The sequence below is a fragment of the Dryobates pubescens genome, chromosome 23 (assembly GCF_014839835.1).
Source record: "Dryobates pubescens isolate bDryPub1 chromosome 23, bDryPub1.pri, whole genome shotgun sequence".
NCBI lineage: Eukaryota > Metazoa > Chordata > Aves > Piciformes > Picidae > Dryobates > Dryobates pubescens.
This window is the reverse complement of record NC_071634.1, coordinates 17,331,341-17,356,228: the sequence shown is the minus strand read 5'-3', so window position 1 is coordinate 17,356,228 and position 24,888 is coordinate 17,331,341. Positions and strand designations below refer to the sequence as shown.

The 24,888-nt window shown below is 41.0% G+C and overlaps 1 protein-coding gene across 1 annotated transcript; it reads left to right on the top strand.

Moving 5' to 3' along the window:
- Positions 1-18,305: 18,305 nt before the first annotated feature.
- On the top strand, positions 18,306-24,622 carry PACRGL (parkin coregulated like). The gene is made up of 7 exons (XM_009910460.2): positions 18,306-18,454; positions 19,266-19,333; positions 20,792-20,882; positions 22,075-22,209; positions 22,775-22,882; positions 23,890-23,970; positions 24,501-24,622. The coding sequence occupies exons 1-7, from the start codon at positions 18,314-18,316 to the stop codon at positions 24,555-24,557; spliced, it is 681 nt and encodes a 226-aa protein (XP_009908762.2). The 5' UTR covers positions 18,306-18,313; the 3' UTR covers positions 24,558-24,622.
- The last annotated feature ends 266 nt before the right edge of the window (positions 24,623-24,888 follow it).

Here is a 24,888-nt window from a genome sequence, read left to right as displayed (position 1 = left end):
TGACTCAGCTGACCTTAGTTAGCTGAGCAGCCCTGTATTCTCACCACTGAAGATCCTTAAGCATCAACAAGGTGTGCCACTGTGCAGGACAAAAGATAGCTTTCTCAGCAGGATGAATCACCTTGACAGCTTCCTCATGTCTAAATCAAGTTTCTTGTAACACTGCCATAACAGACTGCCTTGGACCTGTATTCTCCAAAACGGAAATGAGGATCTGAGGGAACCGTAGCTTTTAGGCACAGCTAATCCAGCGGAGCATTTAGTTCGGTGCAGAACACTCCAGACACACAGGGCTTCATCCAAACCATAAATTATGCAGCTTTTAAGACAGTGCTCAGGGATTAGTTTCCTCTCCTAGGGTCTGCTGCCTGCTATAGAAACCACTCTCATGCAGTCTGCTTTTAATGTATTGAATAAAATGCATAAGCAGCTCTGTATGAAGGATATGACTCAGTACAAATGACCAAGTTCCTCAGTTTGAGTTAACACTGAGTACAATTCAAATTATTGGGTGTTTTTTTTTTCATTAGAAATGAAGAAAACTGAAACTTGCAGATTCCATCATTTTCTGCCAGCATTCTTTTAGGCCTTAAAAGAGAAAGCACATGAATACTGCTTAATTTGTACTGGCTTATGCACAGCTCCTACTGTCATCACACAGAGGATAAAGATGTGAAAGAGCATGGAAAATAAAAAAAGGACCATTCTTCTTGCATGAAACAATATCAAAAGTCATTGCTTTTTTGTTTAGCATGAAAGACAGTTCAGAACTTAGAACCAGACTCTGCAGCCTGTACTAAAGTTTCCAGGAGAGATGGATATGTGAGTGATAGAAATACTGATTTAAGCAAACCAACAATGGGCTCTGAATAAGTTTTGGGAGACTCTTTCTTTTCTAAGCTCTACTGAAATGGCAACTTTGTCTTGTGTTCAGAATACATTGACTGCCATAAGGGAGTACCATGAAACTTAGTGTTACAAGAATTGCTGCAATGTGATGATGCTGGAAGTGCCAAGGTCAGGCTAATATTTATGTGGTGTTACAAAGGTGGGTGTCTGGAAACCCCAAGATGCAGAGTTCTTGTCGAGAACCACAAATCTGGCAGACCTGATGATCCACAGTGTACTTTCAGGGACAGCAGCAAGGCAAGAGAGAAAAAAGTGGATGTCACCATGTTAGTTGTGGTCAGATAAGTAATGATGAAGAGATGAGGGGGAAGAGTGGTATGCTTTGGAAAGGAGCTGGTTGTTGAGAAGAAAATGCCCAGAAGTTTTGGAAAAGTATCAAGAATGTTGGAGGCTGTTTGCATTGAAGCTCTGGATTTTCAGAGCTTTATCTGCAGTTGCCTGAATCCTATGTATTTAAAAGAAACCTCTACAGTTCTGAAAAATGCACACTTGATCTTTCTCTCTTGAGTTAACTCTATTGTTTGAGGGAAGGTTTATCTTTTCAAAGCAATTCAAAATCCTGGTTTTTGGTTCCTTTTCTTCTCCTGTAGAAATGAGTGTTATTCCCACAGTAGCTCATTAGGCATGCAAGTGTCTGTGCTTCAGCTACCCTACCTTACAGAGATGGAGAGCCTGGCACAGGATTTCAGTTCCCACAAAGTGCAATTCCCCAGCTGAGCCATTCAGGATTCTTGGCTTTTAGAAGAAATATTTATACACTGAGCTGGTATCTTCAATCTATTTCAGATTCCTGGAGTGGGAATCAGAAAATCGTTGGTAGTTGTGGCTATCTAGGGGCTGTCAGGAGTAAAGTAAAACTGAAGTGTTTTGCTGTGTGCCTGGAGAGCCTGGCTCATCCTGGAGAGCCTGGCTCATCCTGGAGAGCCTGGCTCATCCTGGAGAGCCTCCTCTTTCACTGTGTTCTTTATGAATTGTGTTCCTGGGAGAGCGGGAAGTTGTGCTCATCCCTTCAGAAATGTCTGAGAGCAGAGGGATTTTGTGTCCTTTTGCAAATAAATTGTCTAGGCTGGAAATCATAGGCCTCCCTGGCCTTCAGCCAGGTTAAACTGTGTATGTATACCTTAACATCAGCCATCATCTTGGACACCAACAGCTCTTGATGCTAAAAAAGCGAATAAATCCTGATCTCGGTTTAATAAAACACAGATGGGAAAAGCAAACCAAGCAGAGAGTTAACAGCTCTATTCACTAGTCTCCTGGGCTCCATGTGATTAAATCAGAGTTGGAGGGTATGTTCCTGCTGCTGCTGTTCTGGCCAGTGTCCGTAGGGGTGATGGCCAGCAAAGGAGAAGTATTCTGTCAGTGCTGCATGTCATCTGTCAAGCTGAGAAAAAACAGTCAGCCCACTGAACAGCAAGTGTTCTGGCTAGCCACAGCACCAGCAAACATGCTCCAGCTCTGCAGCATGACACCCATCTTGCAGGAATTTTGCTCAGCCATGGGAACAGACTTTAAAACTGCCTCCCAGCTCACAGCTTCATTTCAGAACGTTGATCTCGGTAATGCTTCCTGGTCTTTACAACTCCGTCCTTTTATTTCATTCCAGTTCAGAGGTAAACTGCTTTAGTTCTAAACACCAAGCCGCAGTAATCTCAAGCGCTGCCCTGTACTACATACAGGAGATTAAGTCTTGCTTTTTGTTCCTTTTTTAGGTACTTGCTAACGTTTGTAGAGGGATCAGAAGACCTGCCTTAAAGAAGTAAAGAAGAGACAGGTTACACATCCAGCTACAGAGATCAGACTTTTTCATGCCCTTTATAATATGGAATATATTACTTTACCTCCTGTGGAACAGTCTGACATCTATAGATTGATGTGAACTTACATATTTTATAGGTTTATAGACTGCTACCTGGGTTTGTGTACTAGAATTACCTTCCCCCCCCTTTTTTTTTCATTCCTTTTAGGACACTTTCCATATGACAAGAGACAAGTAAAGACAGAATTAATGTGCCTGGGTTGCTTACTCTGTCATTAAAGTTCCTTGAAAAGATTCAGTAGCCTTGTTTCAGGAGACTTTCTATCTCATAGTTGTTCACATTCTAGTTTCCAGTCTGTTGTTTCTGCATGAAACTTTGGCCACTTTATTTAATTTCCAGGACAGATATAATCCTTCTAAAGAGAAGGAAAGGATACCTTTTTTTTTTAACCCTGCAGCTGTGCCTAAAATCTCTCCCAGCACATCTTTAGAAGCCTGTTTTCTTTCAGACTCCTCTGAGAGCAGGTTAACTTGAGCTGGTTTTTTCTGCAAACTTGTTTCTTCGCTTCTGATTAGCTTTATTTATTTAATCACATTTCTGTGTTTCTGCTATGGTAGCAGCAATAAGAGTGGTACCAGCTGACCTGTGCTTTAGAAGGTGCTTGCTGTTTTGAAATAGTAAGTTTAAAGAGTTTGAAATTTGCCTCTTCTCTCGCCTTTTTTTTTTGTTTTGTTCTTTTTCCTGGGGGGGAATTGGATCTCCTTTCCATCCCTTCCCTATCAGGTAACAGCTGTAAAGAAAAATGACCAGAGAAGACACATAGATCTGCAAAAAAACCAACCAACTAAAAACCCACAAAGAATTGCTTCTAAACTCTCAGAAAAATCAGAAATGATTATTCATTAGTTTTTACTCTTTTTTGTTGTTGTTGTTGAACAAACTGTTACATGATTAATGAAACAAGCTATTAAGCAGCCTCCAAGTGCCCCCCTAGAAATAATTAATGCAGTGTGTCCAGGGCTACAGGAGGAAGAAAAAGGGACCTTATAGCTAATTCGAGTACACCTTTTGTGGAGAGGAAGGTTAGGGCATTTTTCTGTGTCTTGGTATCCACAGTGAGACCATATGGCACAGCATAGGCTCCACTGCAGAAAAAGATTAACCATTACCCTAAACTAAAAAAAAAAGAAAAAAAGAGAAAGTGAAACCTTGCAAAGCAGATAAATATTAGAAACAAACTGTTTGTTAAGTCCCACTTGATCAAAACAGTGTTCATCATCCATTATCACAAACCACAGACCAGCCTTTGGCATTCGCCCCTTCCCTCCAGCTCCAGACACTCCCACATACTGCTTGCATCCCCCACTGCTTCCCCCCCACTGCTCCAGACCTGGCCAGGCCTGCTATTCCCACAGCCCTCCCACAAGAGACACTTCTTCCTTCCCTTTGCTGTCACAGTAATCACCTTCCTGTGCATGCATTCATGAAGATAACTGGAGGCAGCTGGTGGGGACAAAACACCATGCTGGTGATGGAAAGAACACTCTCCACCTAATTAAGAGTTGAGCAATTAAAAATCAAATACTACTTATTAAACTGTTACAGTTGCTTGCACCAGTCAGCAGGAATGATGGCTGACAAAATGGTTATGTAATAAAACTCCCATTCTGTATGATACAGAGAGTGAAGTCTTCATTCTCACTCTGAATGTGTGCATCACTTCAGGTTAATTGGAAGGAAGGACAAAGAGAGCTAGTGCTAGGTGAAAATTCAAGAGCTGCAAACCAAGATGCTCCAGTTTGGTTTTGTTTGTTTGCTTTTACTAAAAGAACAAACGGTCAAATAGGTGCCTGAGAAATAAGAATGCCCAAAAGGCACCAGTTCTGGCTATACCAAAGTGCTGGGCAGTGAACAGACAAGGGAATTACCTGTTGCAATTGCTCTTGGGCAACAAATACAGCCACTCATTTTCCAAATGTTTAGAAAGGACACTCAGAGCCCAGAAAGTAGTGACAAGCCACACAGTCATCCTACTTCATGGTGACATGAAGAATCATTTGGTTATACCCTCTACTAGCAGAAGTGATCGCAGTTCATTTGAATTTCACAGGCTTGTAAAACAGAAACCCAACAGTATTAGACCAGAATTACAGATTTAAGACATCCAGGGCTGTATTTACTCTAGGCTCTAGCTGCTTCATGCTGTTTGATACAAAGCAGACATAAACCCAACTTAGCTGACCTGGAGTGACTACTATCTGTTATAAAAAGGTGTTACTGGCTGCAGTGCATCAAACCTGGGTTTGGAAGTGGGGTCCATTCTCCAGTGTGTTGATTAAAGCAGGCATTGCTTGTGTTACTTTGGAAGACCCTTTGTGCCCCTCTCACTCAGCTCTGCTCCTCTTCCCCAGGTAAGCAAGGATCTGTGGGAGAGGAGCTCACTTGTCACCGCTGCTCTCCGGACTCCAGCGGAGCCAAGAGAATTGGCAATTCTTCTTCAGCAACAGCAGCCAAAAATGAAAGCTGTGAGGCCTTTAACCAAAAAAACCCAAAATGAAGTGAGTACTGTTGTAGTAAAACTGCTTCTAGTGAAGTAATTTCTTGAATACTCACTTTTAAAGACTCACTTAATTGTGGCTCCTTACGAAGAGCATTACGAGAAACAGATCCTTTCTCTAGTGTATGTGCATACATATACATACATACAGAAGTACAAAGTATGTTTGATTATTTTATCTTTCAGAATGTGAACTTCTTTATGCCTTTTGATTCCCCTGAGCAGCTCTGAACAGCAGCAGGTATAAGTAAGAATTCAAGGTAGCTGGTAGTGAGGAAGTTTGACCTAATCTATCTTGACTTTGCTCTGTGTGCATTTAAATGCAGCAGGGCTGAGCAGCACACACTGCAGTCACTGGGGTACAGCGTATCTCTTTTAGTCACATGAACACTGCAATAGCTGTGTGCACATGGAGATCACTTCTCTTTTTGTGTTTGCTTTTAGCCAAATTAGGGCATCAAAGCCACATAAAACCTTTTGTAATGAAACTTGAAGCCACATGTAATGAAACCAGATAAGTTTTTCCTTTCTGATCTAAAGTCTTTCCTGTTTTCAGGCATTACTATAAACCTACATCTTGGTCCAGCCACTAACTTGGTCCAGCTTGGATTAGATTTGCAAACAGTTTGATGAATCTGGGATGATTTATAGTTCGAGGTAGAAAGAAAACAAACAACTGACTTTAAAGTTTGGCCTGCTTTAGGCTCAAAATCGAGCGTAACCTCCTACTGACTCCTTTGGGATTTTTGTCTGAGTCCTAAATCCAGCATGAATAAGATACTGCAGTGGTAAATGTAAAAGTGAGTGTAACAAATAGTCTTTCCTTTTCTGGGAAATTTCCATTCAGACTTAAATGAAGAAATTGTACAGAGGAAGATGAGGGAAAATATTCCTTGCTTAGTACCAAAAGCTGAATGTACTGATCTTGTTCAGAAGACAAGAAGTGTATCCAGCCAAGAGCACTTTATTCATGCCATCCACAAACTTGTTCATTCTCTTTTAATTCAGCTTAAAGAGAAGATAACAAACATCAGCAGGGAGCTGTTTAGCTAAAGGAAGTGTAACATTCAAAAAAATCAATACAGATTTGCAAAGAACGTGATTTAAACTTAGCATGAAAATAATGTGAGTTATTAGGAGCTCCAAGGGTTCCTATTTCCTATCTACTTATAGTGAATCTAGATACAAGATACAGCTTCAGAGTATAAGTGGATGTCTGTGAAAAATGCCCTACACCTTCCTTTCACAAAGTGGGTTCTTTACAAAAATCTTTACTGGTTTAAAAGGAATCCATGGGGCCAAGTTTTAGTTCAGAAATCATGCTGGCTGGTGGTATTTGTGCCTGCTACAAATGCACATGCAGCAGGTGACCCTCTTATCTGGGCCAGGCCATCCCTGCTCAGAGCATCAGCAAGCAGAGGAGAAGAAACAATCCCACATGAACCAGCTGTGTAAAATATGCCTTAAGCAAAATCTGAGTGAGCAGATGCTTTGCTCCGTGGGACTGGTGTCGGTGGCATTCTGCCCCACTTACGAGAGAAGCTCTAACAAGGTGCTGGCTGAAACTGTATCCTAGCATTTGACCAGAAGGAGTACAGATTTCAGGACACCATAATTTCCACATAACTAGAAAATATTAGTATCAACAATTGCAGATCTCTGAGAACTTAATCCTGAAAGTATCTCTGATTCTTCTGATAAAACAAAAACCACCACCACCACCAAAAAATGTTCTGTGCACACAAATAAGATTGTAGAAGTGTGTCCCTACAGGCCTGAAACCACAGCTCTTTCCATTATCAAAATCAAATTCCTGGGATGTCAAGCTGCATCACATTTCAATATACTCAGTATTTCAATTATCTTTTTTATTTAAAGGCATCCTAAACAAGAGATCAGTGTTTATGTTCCAACAGGCCATGTTTCCTGTTGTTACCAAAAGTGGGTCCTCTCAGAGGACAGATGGACAGCTGAAGCTCAGCAACCTACCCATGAAATCTATCCACACCTTATGTAAGGTCAGCCAGGCACAAACCCATTTAGCCACCCTTTAAAATGAACTCCTCTTCTTCTTTTCTTCTTTTTAATTCAATCTAGATCAAAATGCTGTTTTCCTCCATCTGAGGCATGAAAACGTACATAACAGATTCAGAAAAATCCCACATCATTATCCTGGTTGGATGTGAAGTTTCCTTCAATCTTTGATCTATAATGTAGTAATGTGTCAGCTCAACCAAAGTAGTTTTATGTGCAGGAAATAAGACAAGCTGAGTAGCTTCATGGTTAATTGATTAAAAGGTTCTCAAGAAGGTGCAAGATCAAAGAGCAACTTAATGGTTTTATGTTACTCTAGAGAACTGTTGGTCCACTTGTCTGACAAGACTGACCTTGGGCAATGAAGTAACAGGCAATTAAAAAAAAAGGTAAAACTAAAACACAGATCATATTTATCTAGTTCAGCATCCTTATTTCCTTTAGCAGGTAATAGGTGGCACACCCTCGTGATATAAGGTGAGTTGCCCTTTATTAGCTTTTTACTCCATAAAGTCTAAATATTGAGTACACAAAATTGTCTGCTGCTTATGCTTGCACTGAAAAGAAGGGGTGAGGGGGGAAATAAGGTTCAGAAACTCAGAATCAGAGGGTGCCATGCAACTAGTTAAAAACCTATGAAAGTAAACAAATGACAAGCTCTCACCGAAGGCTAGTTTCCTGTAGAGTCCTTGGTCTTTGGAATCACTGCCCTCCCTCAGCCACCCTCACTGGCATTGGGAACTGATGACACCTTGTAGCTTACAAGACCAGCTCATCTTGGGAAGCATATTAGGAAATGGGAGCTGCTTTGAAGTAACACACAATAAACACACATTGATTCTTAAAAATTTCATAAGGCCATTGTCTAAATGCCACTTTAAACCACCAACACAGTCTGGCTAGGCTGTCATCATGAGGCTGCTGAAGCCTCTCATGAGCACAGTTTGGTTTATGGCTGCTGAATTTGAGCACTATACTTACACAGAGATAAAAGAGAAGTACTGGAAATATTAGGGAAAGGAAGGCAAGAACCTCGCACAATACAATTTCCACAAGCTTCACCATGGCTCAAATGATATTTTTTCTGAGTCCTGATCCACTGTGATATTTTGTGCCCACAAGTTAATAACATTTTGTTTTACCTGAACAATTTGGACCATCAGTTAAGGCACCAACATTAATAAGACTGGAGCTGGATTCAGCCTGGCACTTGATTCTACCAATAACTGAGTCTTCAGAGCTTGACTTCCTAGAGAATGCCATTCCAGAGGCTTACAAGTGAGATTCAGTCTCCCCTTCATGCAGCAATGGCTTCAAAAGAAGCAGAGTTACATTTTAAAAAAGAAACCAAAAATCCCATTTTTCCTGTTCTGCATTAATCCTCACCAAAACCAAGGCACTGTTATTGGTTTCCCTATGTATTTTCTATGCTTTTAGAGAGGCTCTTACCCCTCACCAGTAAATTCTCACCTCATTACTGTGAAATAAGGTCCCTTCCTCAAGCGGTGCTGCCACTCCTTCCACCTTAGCAAACAAAAGAACTCTTTCTCTAGGCATTTATCTCCCTCCAATATCATCAGGGAGCCTTGGCCATGTGACAAAAGATACCAAAAGTTGCTCCTCACTTAGAATATCTTTACTTCAAGGGAAGAGGTTTCCAGACTATAATGCTTTCTTATTTTTGCTCTGTTAGAGGCATCTAGCAAAGTTTTTGCAGTAGCTCAGACTGCTCAAGTCGAGATAGATGGTCACAAAAAGCATCACAAGACACAGCAGCTTGGGCAGATTCCCCTCATCTATTGATTATAAATTAACACATCTGACCAGTGAGTTAATGACACTGTAGTATGCTCTACCACTAACGTCTTCTATTTACACCAACATGACTTTCAGGTCAAGGATGTAAAAGTTCCCCGTTGTTCTATTTACCTAAAACAAACAAACCAACCCCTAGCACTGCTCCTGCTGGCCTGCTTCACTTCACACAGAGCAGCCCGCTTGAGCTGACCAGCTGACAGCTCTGCTGAGCGCCTGATAAGCTGCCTTTCCTGAGTCACCGCGGAGTGGGAACTTCTGAGCTGTGTAATGGGATTAGCTTTCCCACACCATTCCCGGAGAGCCCATTGTGAAAGAGGAATAGTTTTATTCATGGCAACAAGTCAAACACAAACCCTTGGCAAGTTAAACTGACCAAAAATAAACAAACAAAGCGAGTTTTGGCAGAATCTGGGATTCGCCCTATTGGAAATTTCTTTGTAAACTGATGGAGAAGTTGACTGATCTAGAATGGACCACTACATTTACAATGGAGCTAAAGAGTAGCTCCTTAAAGACTCCTCTTTTGTTTTGATAAAAGATCTCTCATTACCTCAAAGCCCTCAAAAAACACCACCAGAAAAAAAACCCTACCAATGGGTCCCACCCCAGCAGCACATCTTTGGGATGAGGAGGAAAAAAAATCCTTTTTGACGTTCTGAGGTGGAGTCTTGAATCCGTCATGTTATAGTTTCACAAGTACAAAAGCCAGAGAATTGTTGTGATTCAAGGATATAACAATTTTCATTGTGCAAATTCCCTTTATTGGAGCATAAATGGTGCCTCGAGGGCACATAAAAGCACTGAACTAGGCCTGGTAGAATTGGTTTTATTGTATTCTACTGTGCAGAAACAATGACTTTAGTACAAACTGTCATATGCCATTTTTCAGCCCGATCAAGTTCAGTCATGACTGTAAATTACTTTGTAGTTGAGAGGTATATCCAAACATCTGTGGTTAATGCTGTCTGGAACCTTTCCTTTTATAATCTAAAGTTTTTCTCCTGTTTGTTTGGTTCTAGCCATGAACACTTCTGTTCCCATGTAAAGTTTTACAGTCATACTTGCAGGCTGAGAATTTCTCACAAGTCTTCTAAATCTCAATTCCATTCTCCAACTGGTTCTGCTTCAGTGCTTTACAGTACTTCAAAGAGATCCACTGGAACTGGTACTTCTTTTTGTGGTCTTGTTTCCTAAATCTTTGTTGGATCTGGTGTTTCCACTCTGTTATCAAGAGATTGTTACTGAGGATTTAATTGCCACCTCTGCTTTTTGGTGCTTCTATTTTTCATAATGAACTTGTAGCCCCATAGATAATTAACATACATGTGCATGTGCAGCTGGACCTTCGGCTTCTCCAGCCTGGTGAACACCTCACAATTCAGTCAGCAGATATGGTATCTTCATTTATGCATCAATCAGGCACCTTGGGAAACAGTCAGGGCATCATGCAGAGTCTCACAAACTTCATAAACTAAGCCAAACTGAGAGGTGGGGTGAATTGTGCTGGGACAGAGTCACATTAATGCAGATATAGTGCTGTAGGGATTAGCACAAAGCTCTCTGAAAGGAGCAGGTTATGCTGTGTAGATGTATTAGCTCAGCTGGAACTAATTTGGGAAACCCTCATCACTACACAGTGTGATTTTAATTCTGAAATATCTCAGGGTCTTGCAAAAATAAGGTTTTTCTCTTATTAAAATAACTATTGAGCTTTCAGATTGCAGAGAGGATTTCTCATGCCTACAACCACTGCACCAGGAACTAAAGAAATGTGGTGCTGAGCTGGAGTTAATAAACCCAGTCAGACCTTTATGAGAGCTAACACAATCCTTCTGGCTTCTCACTGACTGTGGTGCCATGCAGTTTTCTTGCCATTCTTTTCCTTATCATTTTAGGTCCAGGGGTGCAGAGTTGCTGGCATGAGTGCATCAGCTTATTAACACCACAGCCCTTGCTCTGTGTGGCACAGGATGCAGTGCTTCTGGACCCACACTGGCACTGGAAGCAGTACTACATACATTTGTACTTGCTCTGTGCCTACTTCCACAGGCTCCCAGGCACAGCTAATTAATGCTCCAGCCCCCAAGATTTGCTCTGTTTAGTGGTCAGGAAACTGCATTTGTACCTGTAAATCTGAAAGGAATAATAGAAGTACACACATCTAAACCAGAATACCTAGATATGTTTGGGTCTAACTACTGGATTCAGCTAAAGAGATTTGTCCCACCAATAAATATTCTGCTTACAGTCCCAAGCCTTGGAGCTCCATCTATTGCTGGAATCTGCTCGGCCCATGAGATTCACCACCCACTCAGAACCTGGGGAACTACTGATGCTGGCACCCCATGACAGCAGAGCAGCCTGCAGCTGGGCACTGCAGTGAGGTACTCATTCCCCACCCTTATTCTCCTCCTCCTTTCCTTTTCCTTCCTCAAAAATTCATGTGCTTATAGTCTAGCATTTTGAATAAATAACACAGAAGTATACTATCATGAGGAAGAGAGAAAAAGCTTCTCTTGTCTCATTCATTCTCTTGTCTCTGATTCATTATGTAGTTCTTCCTTCAAATCTTCCCCATACTCTAGTTTCTTCTTCCAGGTCTCATATCAGAAAGTGGAACTGGAAAACCAGAACTATTATCCATGAATAGAGTAAGTTGAAAGTTATTAACTTGAAGATTCTGCTGTGCTGTCTTTGCAGTTCCTCTCAGATATCCTAATTTTTAAACACACACACCTGCATCCTTTCTTACTGCTTTAACTTGGAATCCCAGTGCACCTCTGTTCTCCTCCCCACCTATCAACTTTACTGGAAAGAGTTGGGTTTTTTCCCTTCTTATTTCTGTAGAAATCCAGTGGATCAAGTGACAGCTGGGCAGCCTTACTTGCCCCAGTTGCTACTCCTGTGCAGGCAGGGACTGAGGGGCTGTTGGCTGTTGCTACACCACTTTCTGAAAAGAGAAAAGATGAAGAAAAGCTATTACTACCAGCACCACCATCTTTGATTCTATCTATATCACTTAATCAAGACTATTACCACAGCTCCCATCCTTCCCACTATGACTACAGCAGCTCTCAGCCACCAATTTCAATTGAGTCCTAGGAAGCTTAAGTTTGTGCTTCAAACCTTCTCTGTATTATAAACAAAGAAATTGTTCCTACCAGGCCTGGACTTGTTATCTCAAGTGCCAGCTGTGCTTGGTGTGTGGAAGACATTAAATGCTTTTGCAAAGCAGTACATCCAAGATGTGTGTGCCTTAGAGAACAGCCTGATGCTCTTACTGCAGCCCTCCCTTATGTCTGATCCAGTAAAGGGAACTCATGGACTCTGGAAAAATGCTGGAAGGTCTGGTTTCTGTTATGAAAGACATCGCTGTACCCAGCCACAACTTCTGTAATCATTGGGTTTGCTTAGCAGAGCAACACCACCTCTGCCCCAGCATGTTCACTGTAAACCAGGAAGTCCTAACTCCATGGATGTATTCCTGTTGTTGTAAAGGAAAAACAAAAAGGAAAAAAAGGTGGGGGGAAAGGGAAAGTACAAATACTCTCACCATGCCTTGTGAATCTGTGGACTTTTCCCCTATTTATTATTATTTCCCTTGTTCTGTGCAAAGCTATAAAGTCCAGTGAACTTGCTCTTAATCAGTATCTTTCTAAATCATCACTGATCTGTGCCCTACAGCGGGAAATAATAATAATAATAATAATAATAATAATAATAATAATAATAATAATAATAATAATAATAATAGTAGTAGTAGTAGTAGTAGTAGTAGTAGTTGTTTCCTAACAAAGAACACGTCTCTGACAACTGAACTATGAAATACTTCCAGTTCCATTAAAGACTAAAAATCATCATCTATTTTACAACCTTTGATATTTGAAGTAGCAGAAAACTTTGTGTTTTTCCCTTGTTTCCTTCCCCAAGCCGAGCTGCAGCAGCTTCTGGGAGAGGGCAGGAGTGGCAGACAAGGCAGTGAGTGATTGCCACCGTGTGGGAAAACACAAAACTGCAGCAGCTGCCGCTGATATGGTTCTTGCCCCCTGCAACCCAGCTAGGAAGAACGTCCATTCAGTTCCCAGTGCAGCACCCTAACAATCAGCTGCTCTGAACTGATCAGCTGATGCATCACTTGTCAATGACAGCACCGGGAGCACCTAAATCTTTGCAGAGGAACCTGCGGTCCTGTTTTGTAGCTCATTTATTGCCAAATCCTGTAAAATAACTTCTCTTTTACACAGCACTGTTTATAAAGCCTGTAGAGTGGTTAAGTCAGGATGAAAGCTATGGGGAATGGTGTTTGATGACTATCTAAGAAAACTACTCCTGGAGATTTCAGTTTTAAATGTGTACTTTTTGAGAGACCAAGGAGAATTCCTAGCTCTTCAGAGAAACTGGAAAAATGAAAAGGATTACCAAGTATGTTGAGTTAGGGGAACACGTTGTGCTCTTTTAATGTTCTTACTAGATTGTAAGACTTGCAAGCCCTCAGTTGGAGTTAAAATTGTATTGGGGTTAGAAACCTCTAAAATAATCTCAAAGGAAAATATATTGGTTTGTATATTATTAGATGAATATTAAAGAATAAAATAAGATGTAAAAGGAATAAATTTTTCAGTCTGTGGCTATCAGTTTCTTGTGTTTAGCAAAATGTAGCAAACAAACCAGTATAAAACACCTACCGTCTGACCAAAAGGCTGCTACAAATCGAGGGGGAAGTGTTGACAATGACAATTAATGAAACGAGGATAAAAATTCAGATACCAATTCCTTTCCTTCCGTATTCAAAAGTCTGCACTTGTGAAGAAAGATTCTCCCCACCACTTCACAGCTGGCACTGGCCACGTCCCAAGCCTAAACCACATCGAACGAATTAGAGTAGCAAAGGTATAAATATGCTCAGACAAGAAGATCTAACACGTGACTGGTTTATGTGATGTTCTTTTAATTAGCCATATTCCAATAAGCCTCAGATTTAATTTCATAAGCTTCAGAATCCATTTCACTTTGGTGAACTCTCCTCCCTCTCAGTATTTAACTATTTAACTGTGACTAATTAAAAAAAAATCAAATTGCATATTGGTTTTATCAACAGTGATAATTAATTAATCATTGGCTCTATTTAAATTGGTTGAGCATTGCTATTTTGAAAATGGAAGTGATCAGTGCAGAGTAAGCTCTCAGTTTCAAATTTCTATATGCTCACCTAACACACTGCTAGGAGTGATGACATTTCTTTCAGGGTGCAGGTAGTGATGTCTTACATGGAGTGCCCCGGCATGGGGAGGGATGTGCTGGTGCTGCACCGTGATGTAGAACCTCACGGCTCAAAGAGCCTTGCACAAAGGTAATTCCTTCAGAGCCAGGTGTAGCAATTTCACCCAGTTCAAGAGATGAAATGCCCCAAGACATCAAGGGACACACATCCATCAGGCAATCACAATCTAGCAGGTATCTCTTAGACTTATTTCACACACCCCATCTCACTGCCAGGCGAGCAGTGCTGCCCGTGCACTCCCCACTCAAAGCGCAGCAGGCCTCCCTGTCACACCACACACCTCACCACACTGTAACATTCTTTTGGTTTGCATTTTCCAGGAAACTGACTGAACCCTGAACCAAGTCCTGCTCTTGCACAGGGACTGGAGTCTTGCTTGTCGTTTAGAACCCAGTCATTTCTGTGCCTCGGGGAACTCAGTGGGAGTGTGGAGCGCTGACTCCACAGCTCTGCTGAGTGGTATTTTGTCTCATGCAGCACAGCGATTCATACCCCCCACTGACTTGGGAATTGTGCTACTACTTTCTTCCATGTCTGAATGTAGCCGTGGCCTTCTCTGCACTCACAAAGCAACTATAGCAGATATATGTATAAAGTGATACTAAAACACTGATCTAAAAATAAACTTTGCTCAGAAAAGAAGTTCTTTTGGTTTGGGTTGGGTTGGGTTTTTTACCTTATTATGGAGCTGATCATGCTGTTTGCCTTTTGTGGTGTGATTTTCAAAGACTTGCACGGTCTGCTTTACAAATATTGGATTTTTCCCCAGATCATTTACCAGCTTTTAAAATTTATGGATAAAAAGACATCCATTCCTCCATTGCCTTCAGAAATTTTGTGAAAGCACTGTAATGTCTGTTTGGCTTTGTTAAAAACACTTAGAAACAAAACAGATATCTTCCCTTCTGCTTTAGCACATGGCTTGGACTAGATCATCTCAGGAGGACCCTTCCAACCCCTACCATTCTGGGATTATTTGTCATTTTTTTTCCCCTTCTGGATTTCCAAGAAGTGTCTTCCACATCTACTGCATTTCAAAGGCATTCTGTTACTCAGCCCTGTATTTTAACACTTCAAATGTCCTCACCACTTCCCATTATGGGCAGATACAAACTGTTTGTGTTAGATAAAACTAGTTATGAAATGCCAGCTTTAGCCCAAAACCTACTGCAAAAGGTAGTTTTTCAAAGAGCTGACAAGGACTTTCCAGCACCAGCAGTGCACTTCTCTGGTTTGCTTTGGGTTTGTAGGGTTCGTTGTGGTTTTTGTTGTCGTTTGCTTGGTTTTGTGGAAAGTCAGCAGAACAGCTTCTCTTAGTGAAATGGTGGGAATGAATGCAGCACTAGGAAGCTTGCATCCCACACAATGTAAGCAAACCATGACAGCATCTTGCTTGGAGGTTTATTGTTGGTTGCATGAAGGAATAAACATCTCAACAGGGTCCGCAGAGGAAAAAAACACAGCCTTTTGCCACAAGGTCCTTTACCTTATCGTGTTCAGGCGTGATGGTGTTTGCATGCATACTGTGATGGGAGATTTCAGTATTGTACGAGTGGATTAGCTGGGGGGAAGGAAAAAAAAGGGGGGGGATAAATAGGAAAAATAGGAATGTGGCCCTGCCCCTGAAAGCCAAACCTCTATCGCACAGAAATAAAAGTATTCCCCAAACGCTGTTTTCCCTGGGAAGAACGTGCGTAAACATGGGTGCCAGTGCCCCATCCCCGTTACAACCATCTAATGTTTTTAGCTTTTAATCGTATTTTAGCTCGTTCTTCAGCAAGCGCTGAGCTCTGACTAGCTGAAGTCCGTGCCTCGGCCCCTCGGCAGTTCCCAGCCGCCAGCCTTGCTCGGCCGCCCCGGCGCCACAGCTCGCAGCACGGCGCAGCGCTGCCCGCCAGCCGCACGACTCCGCTGCCGGCACCACAGGCTCAGGGTGCCCGCACCGTGCCTAGGACACTGAGGGACGCTGCTGCTCCGCCCACTTCCGCCGCCCCTCCCGGGGCTCGGCGTGCTGATGAAGATTGGCCTCTCGGCGGCCCGTAGTTTCCTTGGCAACCGGCAGAAGCGTCTCCGGGGCCCGCTAGCCAGCTCGGGGGTGCGTTGTGGCTGGCCGGTAGCACCGGGCCGGGCCCTGCGTGTCGCCGCCGGCTCCCCTCCTGCAATCCTCCAGGGAGCCCCAGGGGCACTGAACGGTCGCACTTCCCGAAAGGCCTGGCGTCCACCGGCCTGGCGCTTCCCCCTGGCCACCTGCGTCTGGGCTTCCCCTGGAGCTGTGGGGAGGGGAGAGGGGCCTGAGGCGTGTCCCACCTCGTCATGTCGCAGCGTCTCACGGTGTTCACGAAGGTAAGGCCGGTGGCTTTTTGGCAACTTGCTAGAGCTTTGCAGTTTGAGCCTCTTGGCAGTTACGGTGCTTGGTGGCCCTAATCTGCACTCCAGGAGTTAAGGCAGGAAGGTCAACCTCGCCTTGAAAACAAGGCCCTGAAATCCTGCGTCTTTGATCCCACCTTTCTTAAGCTTCTCCTAGGCCTCAAACTCCAGGCCACAGCTTTCCTCCTTTGCAAGATGTCTTCTAGATGTCTTCTCTATTTCTGTTTAAGGAGTCCTGCCCTTTGCTTGAAGTATTTAATCTGTCAGCAGGATGGTTAACTTCTGTGTCAAACCTTGTAAGTCACTTGTTCGATTCACAACGACAATTCTGCTGTCTGATCTCTCCACAAATCCGTGTGACTTTCCCAGCTCATGACTACACAAGAACTTTCATCTTGCTTTGAAGACTGAGACCTCCATATGAAAACTCACTTCTCCACTCTGCTGCCTCCTCCTCCTCTGCCAATACACTGTCATGTTATCTCATTTGTTATCCCTCTCCTTTACTATCTTTTGCTGCAAAGGGCTAACTGTTTCCTGCCTGTTTTCACATCTTTTATTACTTACATTCTTTGGTAAGTACAACCAATGAGTTTTCAAACGCCTCTAAATGCTGTCATTAGTGAAAACCATAGCAAAGTCCTTGGCAGGTGCCTTGTTTACTCCTTGTAAAAGAATTTGAATGCATCTAGATTACTTTTAGATACTTTTCTGAGAAAAATACTTATTGTTAGCAAGATGACTGTTCCCATTATGAGCAATTGTGCATTTCAGAGGTTGATGCTGATAGCACTGTTTTGTGTTATGTAATGCTAATGTTAAAAACATAGCTGGTGGGGTTTCTTTTTAATATAAGTCTATTTTGATTCACATTCTTCTGATAGTTAAAAATGTACTTTCCAACTCTGATGTGATTACAGTGGCACTTACAAAATCAGTAGGTTTTCTTTGCATGTGTTTTTATTTTTTGTCTTTTAGGACTTCAAATGATTTCTGCTTTTGATTTGCATTTTACAAACAGAAGAGTTTGTGTAAGTGTCATGCAAGTTTTTGTGTGTTGTGAAGAGACAAAATTGGCTTTTTAAATGACTCACTGAAGATGGGCTGTATTCTGAAAGTTGTAGGGAGGAGTGGGAATGAACTGCTTTGAATCACTGGTTCTGATTAAATCATCAGTCTGGAAGTAATGATTTAAACATTCCATTTTAATTTTGCTTTGTATTTGTGTTGTAGCTAATTTGAGAATGGTTATTATGTGTTTCTCAGCATTCAGTAAAACTGAGACACCACATTTCATTCTTTCTCTGAGTCATAATGACGTGCCATATCTCCAGAAGTTTTGGGACGTTATCACTGGAAGCAGAAATAATAATATTCAGAACTAACACTTTTTAATTTTTTAACATTTGAAAACCTGCCTTTTCTTAGGAATAAGGGTTTCTTTTCTAGTACACTCATCCAGGTTTTCTTGATTGAATGTTCAGCTCAGTCTTTGGGGATTCTAATCCTTGATATTCTGTCTTGCAGGAATGAAAATTATTGTAAGCTTATAATCTTCTTCAGTTGTAGGAACAAAACGTTCTAATAATGTCATCAGGCATCCAAATAAAACCAAAGGCTGCAGTGCAGAAAAGTAAGACATCTTCTCCTTTAACACATTCTCCAGAATCTGCAATCAAGCCACAGCCAAAGCCTAGTGACAAGCTGAATCCTAAAACTATTGATCCGGTACGTACTGCTGGGGAGTTTTCAGTCTGTTTGATCCAAACAGATCTCTTGTTGGAAGGAATTTCCTCCCATTTCCATTTCCACCTGGAGGATGTGCTTCTTTGGTCCTGTGTTGTAAATTTGAACTTCTGTTTTTAATCATACAGCCCCTAACTTCTAAACTCAAATGCCTGAGGTGTAGTATGTTTGTTACTTTCTGAAAAGAGGAGCTTCGGTACAGTTATGGCTTGAATGGGAACCTTTATATTCCCTAGGTACTTAAAAAACCCAAAGACCTCTCTGCAGGCCTTCCTCTCGTGAAGCTCTTAGTTTTCTAGGTTCTCACTCAGAATGAGCCTCCCTGCTGATTTCCAGTACCCTTATATCATCTTGCCACCTTGTACTTCTGTCCTACTCAGATCAAGACAGAACTGGAGTAAATCTGCCTTCTGTATGTTACCATATAACGACAATACGAGCATCAGGAAAATGATAGGGCCTTAGTCAGTTAAGGAGATAACTCATATCTGGGTTTAGATTTACAAGAGAAAATAGAAAAATAAGGGTATTCCATCAGGAGAGCACTGGCTGTGCATTAGTTATTCACTTTCATAGCTTCCTAGCCAGATGGTTCTGAAAAGCAGTTGTCTGACAAAAAGAACTGCAGCTCTAGGGTGAAAAAGAGGTATGTGGTGCATTTATCTGCTTAAGTTTAGAATCAATATGACTAAGTTCATTTTTTGGTGACCTGCAGGTTTAACATGTTCATATTAGTTATCCAACATGACTGTTCTCAATAAATAATGCTCTTTTTTCCCTTCTGTCCTCACAGTTTGGTGGGTGTTCTCAACGCCGGTCTGCATTTGCTGCTGTATATGCCAAAGGTGGCATTCCCTGCAGGTGTGTTGCCTTGGTTTGGTTTTTATTTATAATATATATCATGATTAGGTAGAATTAAACAGATGGAAATGTATTTATTCATGTTTCATTTTTCCATTAGGCTGTTTGTTTCCACTGATTGCTGAAAAGATTTCTTATACTGAACTCTATTCAAAGCAGAAAGCAATTTTCCATGCTTTTTCTTATCTTTAAAATAGTCTCCTGTTTTTTGGCTCCTTTTTTTTATGCTGTGCTAATACTGAAGCCTCACTTTAAAAGAATAGTTAGGTATTTGCAGATTTGATTTGCTAAACCTCCATCATGAATAAATTGATTTCTTGAGGTAATGGTGTTTACTTCTCCCTACTAACAAAGATAATGAAATTAGCATTTTATTAAATAGGCATCTTGCAGTCTTTTTGTCTGAATGACAACATTTTCTTGAGCATTTGAATCCTATAGTTGTCAGCAATATCAGGTATTAACAAATCTACTTGTAAGTAGATAATAATCCATGGTATTTTAAGTTACTTTGTTCTGTTATATACTTGCCTAAACAATAAGCACTTTAGTGTTGTGTCAAGTGGGTGCAGAGATACTTAACAAAAAATTATGTAATCCTGAGGGCAATTTATGTAATCAGAAGGGCAGCAAGTCTTGTGAATGGCCTGGAGCACATGACCTGGAGAAGAGGAGCCTGAGGAGAGACCTCATCACCCTCTACAAATACCTGAAGGGATGATGGAGCAAGGAGGGGGCAGCCTCTTCTTCTTGGTGCAACAGGACTAGAGGAAATGGTTTCAGGCTGTGCCAGTAGAGGTTTAGGCTGGGTATTGAGAAATACTTCTTCACTGAAAGGGTTCTCAGACACTGGAATGGTCTGCCCAGGGCAGTGATGGAGTTGCTGTCCCCGGGAGGTGTTCAAGTGGCATGTAGATCTGGTGCTTAGGGACATGGTTTTGTGTTGACCCTGCAGTGCTGGGTCAAGGGTTGGGCTGGGTGAGCTTTGAGGTGTCTTCCAAACAGATCTATTGTATGATTAATACACATATATACACACACGTATAACATGATCGTTAATATGTAGCTTTTATCTGTGTCTTAGTAGTAACTGAGGAATTCAATATGATTTCCTTTCAGTTTCAACTGGTTTCATTACCAGTTGTCATTTGAGGAAAACGTTTCTTGCCACTTATCAAAATACACTTTGCAAAGGGAGCATCTTCTGTGTCAGTATGAGCCAGCTGTGATTTTAATAACTGTTATTTGCTGATTCCTATGTGGTTTGGCTTTTGAAAACTGCTGTATTTGAGATTTATAATCATTGCACTGTTAAATAGCATTATGCATTTCACTAAGAGCAGTATGCCTTGAAATTGTGGTTATAATAGTATAGTAATACTGCATAGCAAATGATGATCTAAAGTGAAACTTACTCACAACAAATACTAATTTGTTAAAACTTTATTCTTTACATAGGTTAGTGCATGGCTCAGTAAAGCACAAACTGCAGTGGGAATGCCGTCCTGAAACTCTTCCCTTTGATCCTCTTCTTCTAACACTGGCAGAGGTAAACCAAATTTTCTTGCCAAGTTAAGGATACAGGACTTCTGAGTTGCAAATGGCATTTTCTACCAAGCTAAGCTACCTTAGCCCTACTAGGGAATTATACTCACACGTTTGGTTTTTTCATCTTGTATGAATGAAGATGGACAAGACCATTTGTGATTGTTTGGTTAGAGCATTCTGAGAGTGCTAGGTAGAGCCATTTCATCTGTGAGTTACTGACCAAAGGCATGGCTGCATCTCAGATTCCCAGCTGTTGAATGAAATACTTCAATCTCTCTGTGGCCTTGCAGGTTCTTTTGTAAAGAAAATTGGTTTTATTCTTTTGCAATATAAAGCCTGCCTACTGAAGTAAGAGTGCTCTCCTTGATAGATTGAACTAATACAGTAGAAATAGGGTCCTGTAAATAATGCATGCTATTGCTCTTCCACTGATGTTCAGGCTTCTTTTTCTCAACATCATCTGTGACATTTATCACCAAACATGTTCCAGGAGCCTAAATAAATGTTGACTCTAGTGCGATAGCTGGAATAAAGAAATGGGGGTTGGGGGCATTTTTGTGGCTGCTTGTGCTGGTGCTGCTTGTTCAGGAGTTGGGTTTTTTTGTAAGATTAAACAAAGCTGTCAGTACCTAAAGTAATTTGCAGCTCTTGTCATGGAAAGAAGCGAGACTTCAGACACAGGGCTTGAAGTCTTCAATTTCTTCTAGTCACTTCTTCATGAGAAGTGCACATTTGTACCGTTTACAAGTTGTTGGTCTTGCAGGGGCTGTGTGTGGGTGGCTTGTCTTTTCTTCCACAGTGCACCTGCTTTTCTTGTAGTTTTTTTGCCTTCAAGGTAGAAAAACATTTACAAACAGCCTATTCTTGTTCATGGTCTACTTGAAAAAGTTACCTTGGGTAGTTAGATTAAAGGTCATGAAGTCCAAATATTGATTGAATTGGCAGTATTCATAATGTGAGTTTTAATAGTCGCTGTTCCAAAAGAAAAAGGAGTGTTCTGTGAGCAGAGTTGTACTCACTGGCTCCACATGGTGGAGTTAGTGCATTTTATGTTCTGACCTGATGGAACAAAATCTAAACGTGATCCTGCTGCTGTGTGGCTCTTCTAAAATGTTTTGTGGGTTTAGGTTTTTGTTTGTTTGTTTGTTTGAAAGAAGGCTCACTCTTAAGCAAAGGTTTTACATTTGCAACAGGGTCTACGAGAGACAAGACATCCCTACACATTTGTTTCAAAGGAGGGCTTTAAAGATTTACTTGCAGTTGAAGGTGCTTGTGAGAAAGCCATTCCCTTGCTGCCTCGTCTAGTTCCAGTATTAAAGGCTGCACTGGTACAGCTTCTATGGTTTACTCTTCATGCAGAGATTTGAATGGGTTTTACTTTTTTTTTGTCTTGGTTTGGCTTTTTTTCCCTTTTGTTCTGGGGAGGACTACATGGAAAATATTACCATGGTAAATCTGTTGCATGGGCTTTGGGTTTTGGGTTTGCATTCCATAGGAATCGCCCTGAATTCATTGCACTTGTAACAAAAAATGTTTCAGTATCCCTACAGTTAAAAAGTTCTTTCTGATATGCTGGGAAGCAGTGAAATCATTGCTCCAGTAAACTCAGGTTCATCAGCAACAGATTATTAGTTTCCTGGTCTCAGAAGAAATGCAAGTTGGTGGATACTTTTGTTTTCTACTTTAAAAATATACTTTGGTTTTTAAATGTTACCTTCAGATGCTAATACCCAGTCATTCTGTATTTGTATTTCTGAACTTGTACCAGTATACAAAATAGCAGTTGCACAGTGGGTTTAATTTTAATTACCCATAATGCAGTGGTTGCAGCTTGAAGAACCTGTGCTTTTGTACAAGTATTAATGACAGCCTTCTCTTTTTGCTCCTCTGAAGGCCCATTCAGATGATGAAGTATTCGGGAGGGGATTGGATGCTTTAGTTCAGCTGAGTGCTGCTGTTGGCCCATCTCTTAACGATCACCTTAAGCACCTACTCTCAAACGTAAGTTTTAATGCTGTAGTAACAAATCATCTGGGGTTTTATGGTACTTTTGTTGAGGTATCTTTAATAATCTCTGCACTGATTTAAGTGGAGAGCTCAGCAGTTCCACTAAAATGCTGCTTCCTATATTCCTCTGTGTAAGTCTATCAATCTTCAGTAAAATGGTGACTTACAAGTTCTAGTAAGGTCCAAAACCTGTTGTCAACATAAATTGGAGAATAATGGAAGTGCTGTCTCTGCTATTGAGAAAAATTCCAGATTCAAGCCTGAGGTGAGCTAGATGCTATGTTTTGAAGAGAAGCTTATGATTCTTGCAAAATGAAGGTTTGCATTTTACATGTGAATATTTTAAAGACTGTGTGAGAGTTTTAATAAATTAGCATAAGCAAGTAGTTCCTCTTCCTTCAGGTGAGAATTCTGCACAAAGTTTTTGTTGCTTAAACACAGAGTGGGGTTATGGAAAGTTGTTTTTTGAGGCTTGGTCCTCCTGCAGTCATCCTTCCTCTGTCAGACAGGCTTCTTGTGGTTTTGTTTAGCCTGCTTCCAAAGTGCACTTTTACAGCAGAATAAAAGGACCTTTTGGCTAGCTACAGCAGAAGAGACAGATTGCAGTTGTGTGGGTATTTTAAAGTATTTCAATTACAATCAATATATTTCAGTTCATGTGACAAATGTATTAACTTTTCACATGGACAGTGCTGTGAAAATAACTGGGGTTTTTTTTGATACCTCTCTGCAGTTTTTTGCTAAAAGAAAAAAAACCTTAAATCAAGTAGTTTATTTTCTGTTTGCCTAACAGTTAGGCTTTCTTTGAACTCAAGTTTCTCACCACTTAATATTTTATTTTCTTTAGGTTGACTTTGACATCATTTACAAGCTATAAAGTGATGTCTTTTTGGCTTTAATTTTCCCAACATAAAATGAAATGAAGTAATAGAGTTATGGTAGCCTCTTTGCATATATTGTGCTGTATTTTGCCACAAACTTTCATTTTACTTTTCCAATAGCTTTCAAGGAGATTAATGGACAAGAAATTTAAAGAAAAAATTACTGTTGCTTTACAAAAGTTGGAGCAGTGTGGTGGAAAGGTGAGTCTGAGTAATCTGCACCTGTGAATGCAACTGTGGCAAAACAACTTCCATCTCTTGGAAGTTGCTTGGAACATTTTATTGTCCTTCTTGGGAGGTTTATGCAGCCTTAGTGGTTAAATGAGCTACTTCTTTCTTGAAAATTCTCCATTTGTCTAAGGGATCTAAACTTTTTTCTGGGGTTCAGACTGGTGTAACAAACAGGTTAGTTGCATGAAGCAAGATCCAGGATGCCTAATATGAATTCTTACTCCCATGTTAGGCATTGCAGCATTTAGCAACTAGATGCTTATGCTAAGGGAAGTATGTGAGCTTCTTGTACAGGCCGGAGGGTAAGGTTGATGCCTGTGAAAATCACCAAACGTCAGCTAGTAAATAGCTTCTGGAGTATTGACACCTGACTCAATCTTGCCTCAATATGCTTAGGCTACAGGCTTCATCTTCCTTTTTCTGAGCCTAAATAGCTTCTGTCTCTCTTGTAGTGCCAGTGCTCCTTGTTTTGTTTAAATCTGTTGTATTTTCACCAACAGGCAACTGTGGCTATCATCAAATCTAAAATTCCAACCTATTGTTCTGTCGCCTCTTGAACAAGACAGCTGTAGCGATTCATACTGCAAGGTGAAGTTTGGAAGGAAACTGCCTGTGAACATCACTGACAAGTGTAATAGAGTCTCTTAAAATCATCACAGTTCTTCAGTATGATGGAAAGTGGGAAAAGCCCTAACAGTTTGTGACTATGTAATTGTGGAAGAATACTTAATAATTCTGTCTGTAGTGGCTGCTGGTTGTGTATGCATTGCACTTACACTGACATGGACAAACTGGCTGTTACTTTGAAAGCACAGTAAATATTAATTCTATTTGTTGTAAATTAATATTTCCTTTAATGTATTTGCAGCACTTAATACGTTTTGTACA

Excerpts from the sequence above, each read along its gene's own strand:
- PACRGL (XM_009910460.2), top strand. The coding sequence starts at position 18,314 with ATGTCATCAGGCATCCAAATAAAACCAAAGGCTGCAGTGCAGAAAAGT. Across the intron at positions 18,455-19,265 it reads ATCCTAAAACTATTGATCCG|TTTGGTGGGTGTTCTCAACG; the intron begins GTACGTACTGCT and ends CTGTCCTCACAG. Across the intron at positions 23,971-24,500 it reads TGGAGCAGTGTGGTGGAAAG|GCAACTGTGGCTATCATCAA; the intron begins GTGAGTCTGAGT and ends TTTCACCAACAG.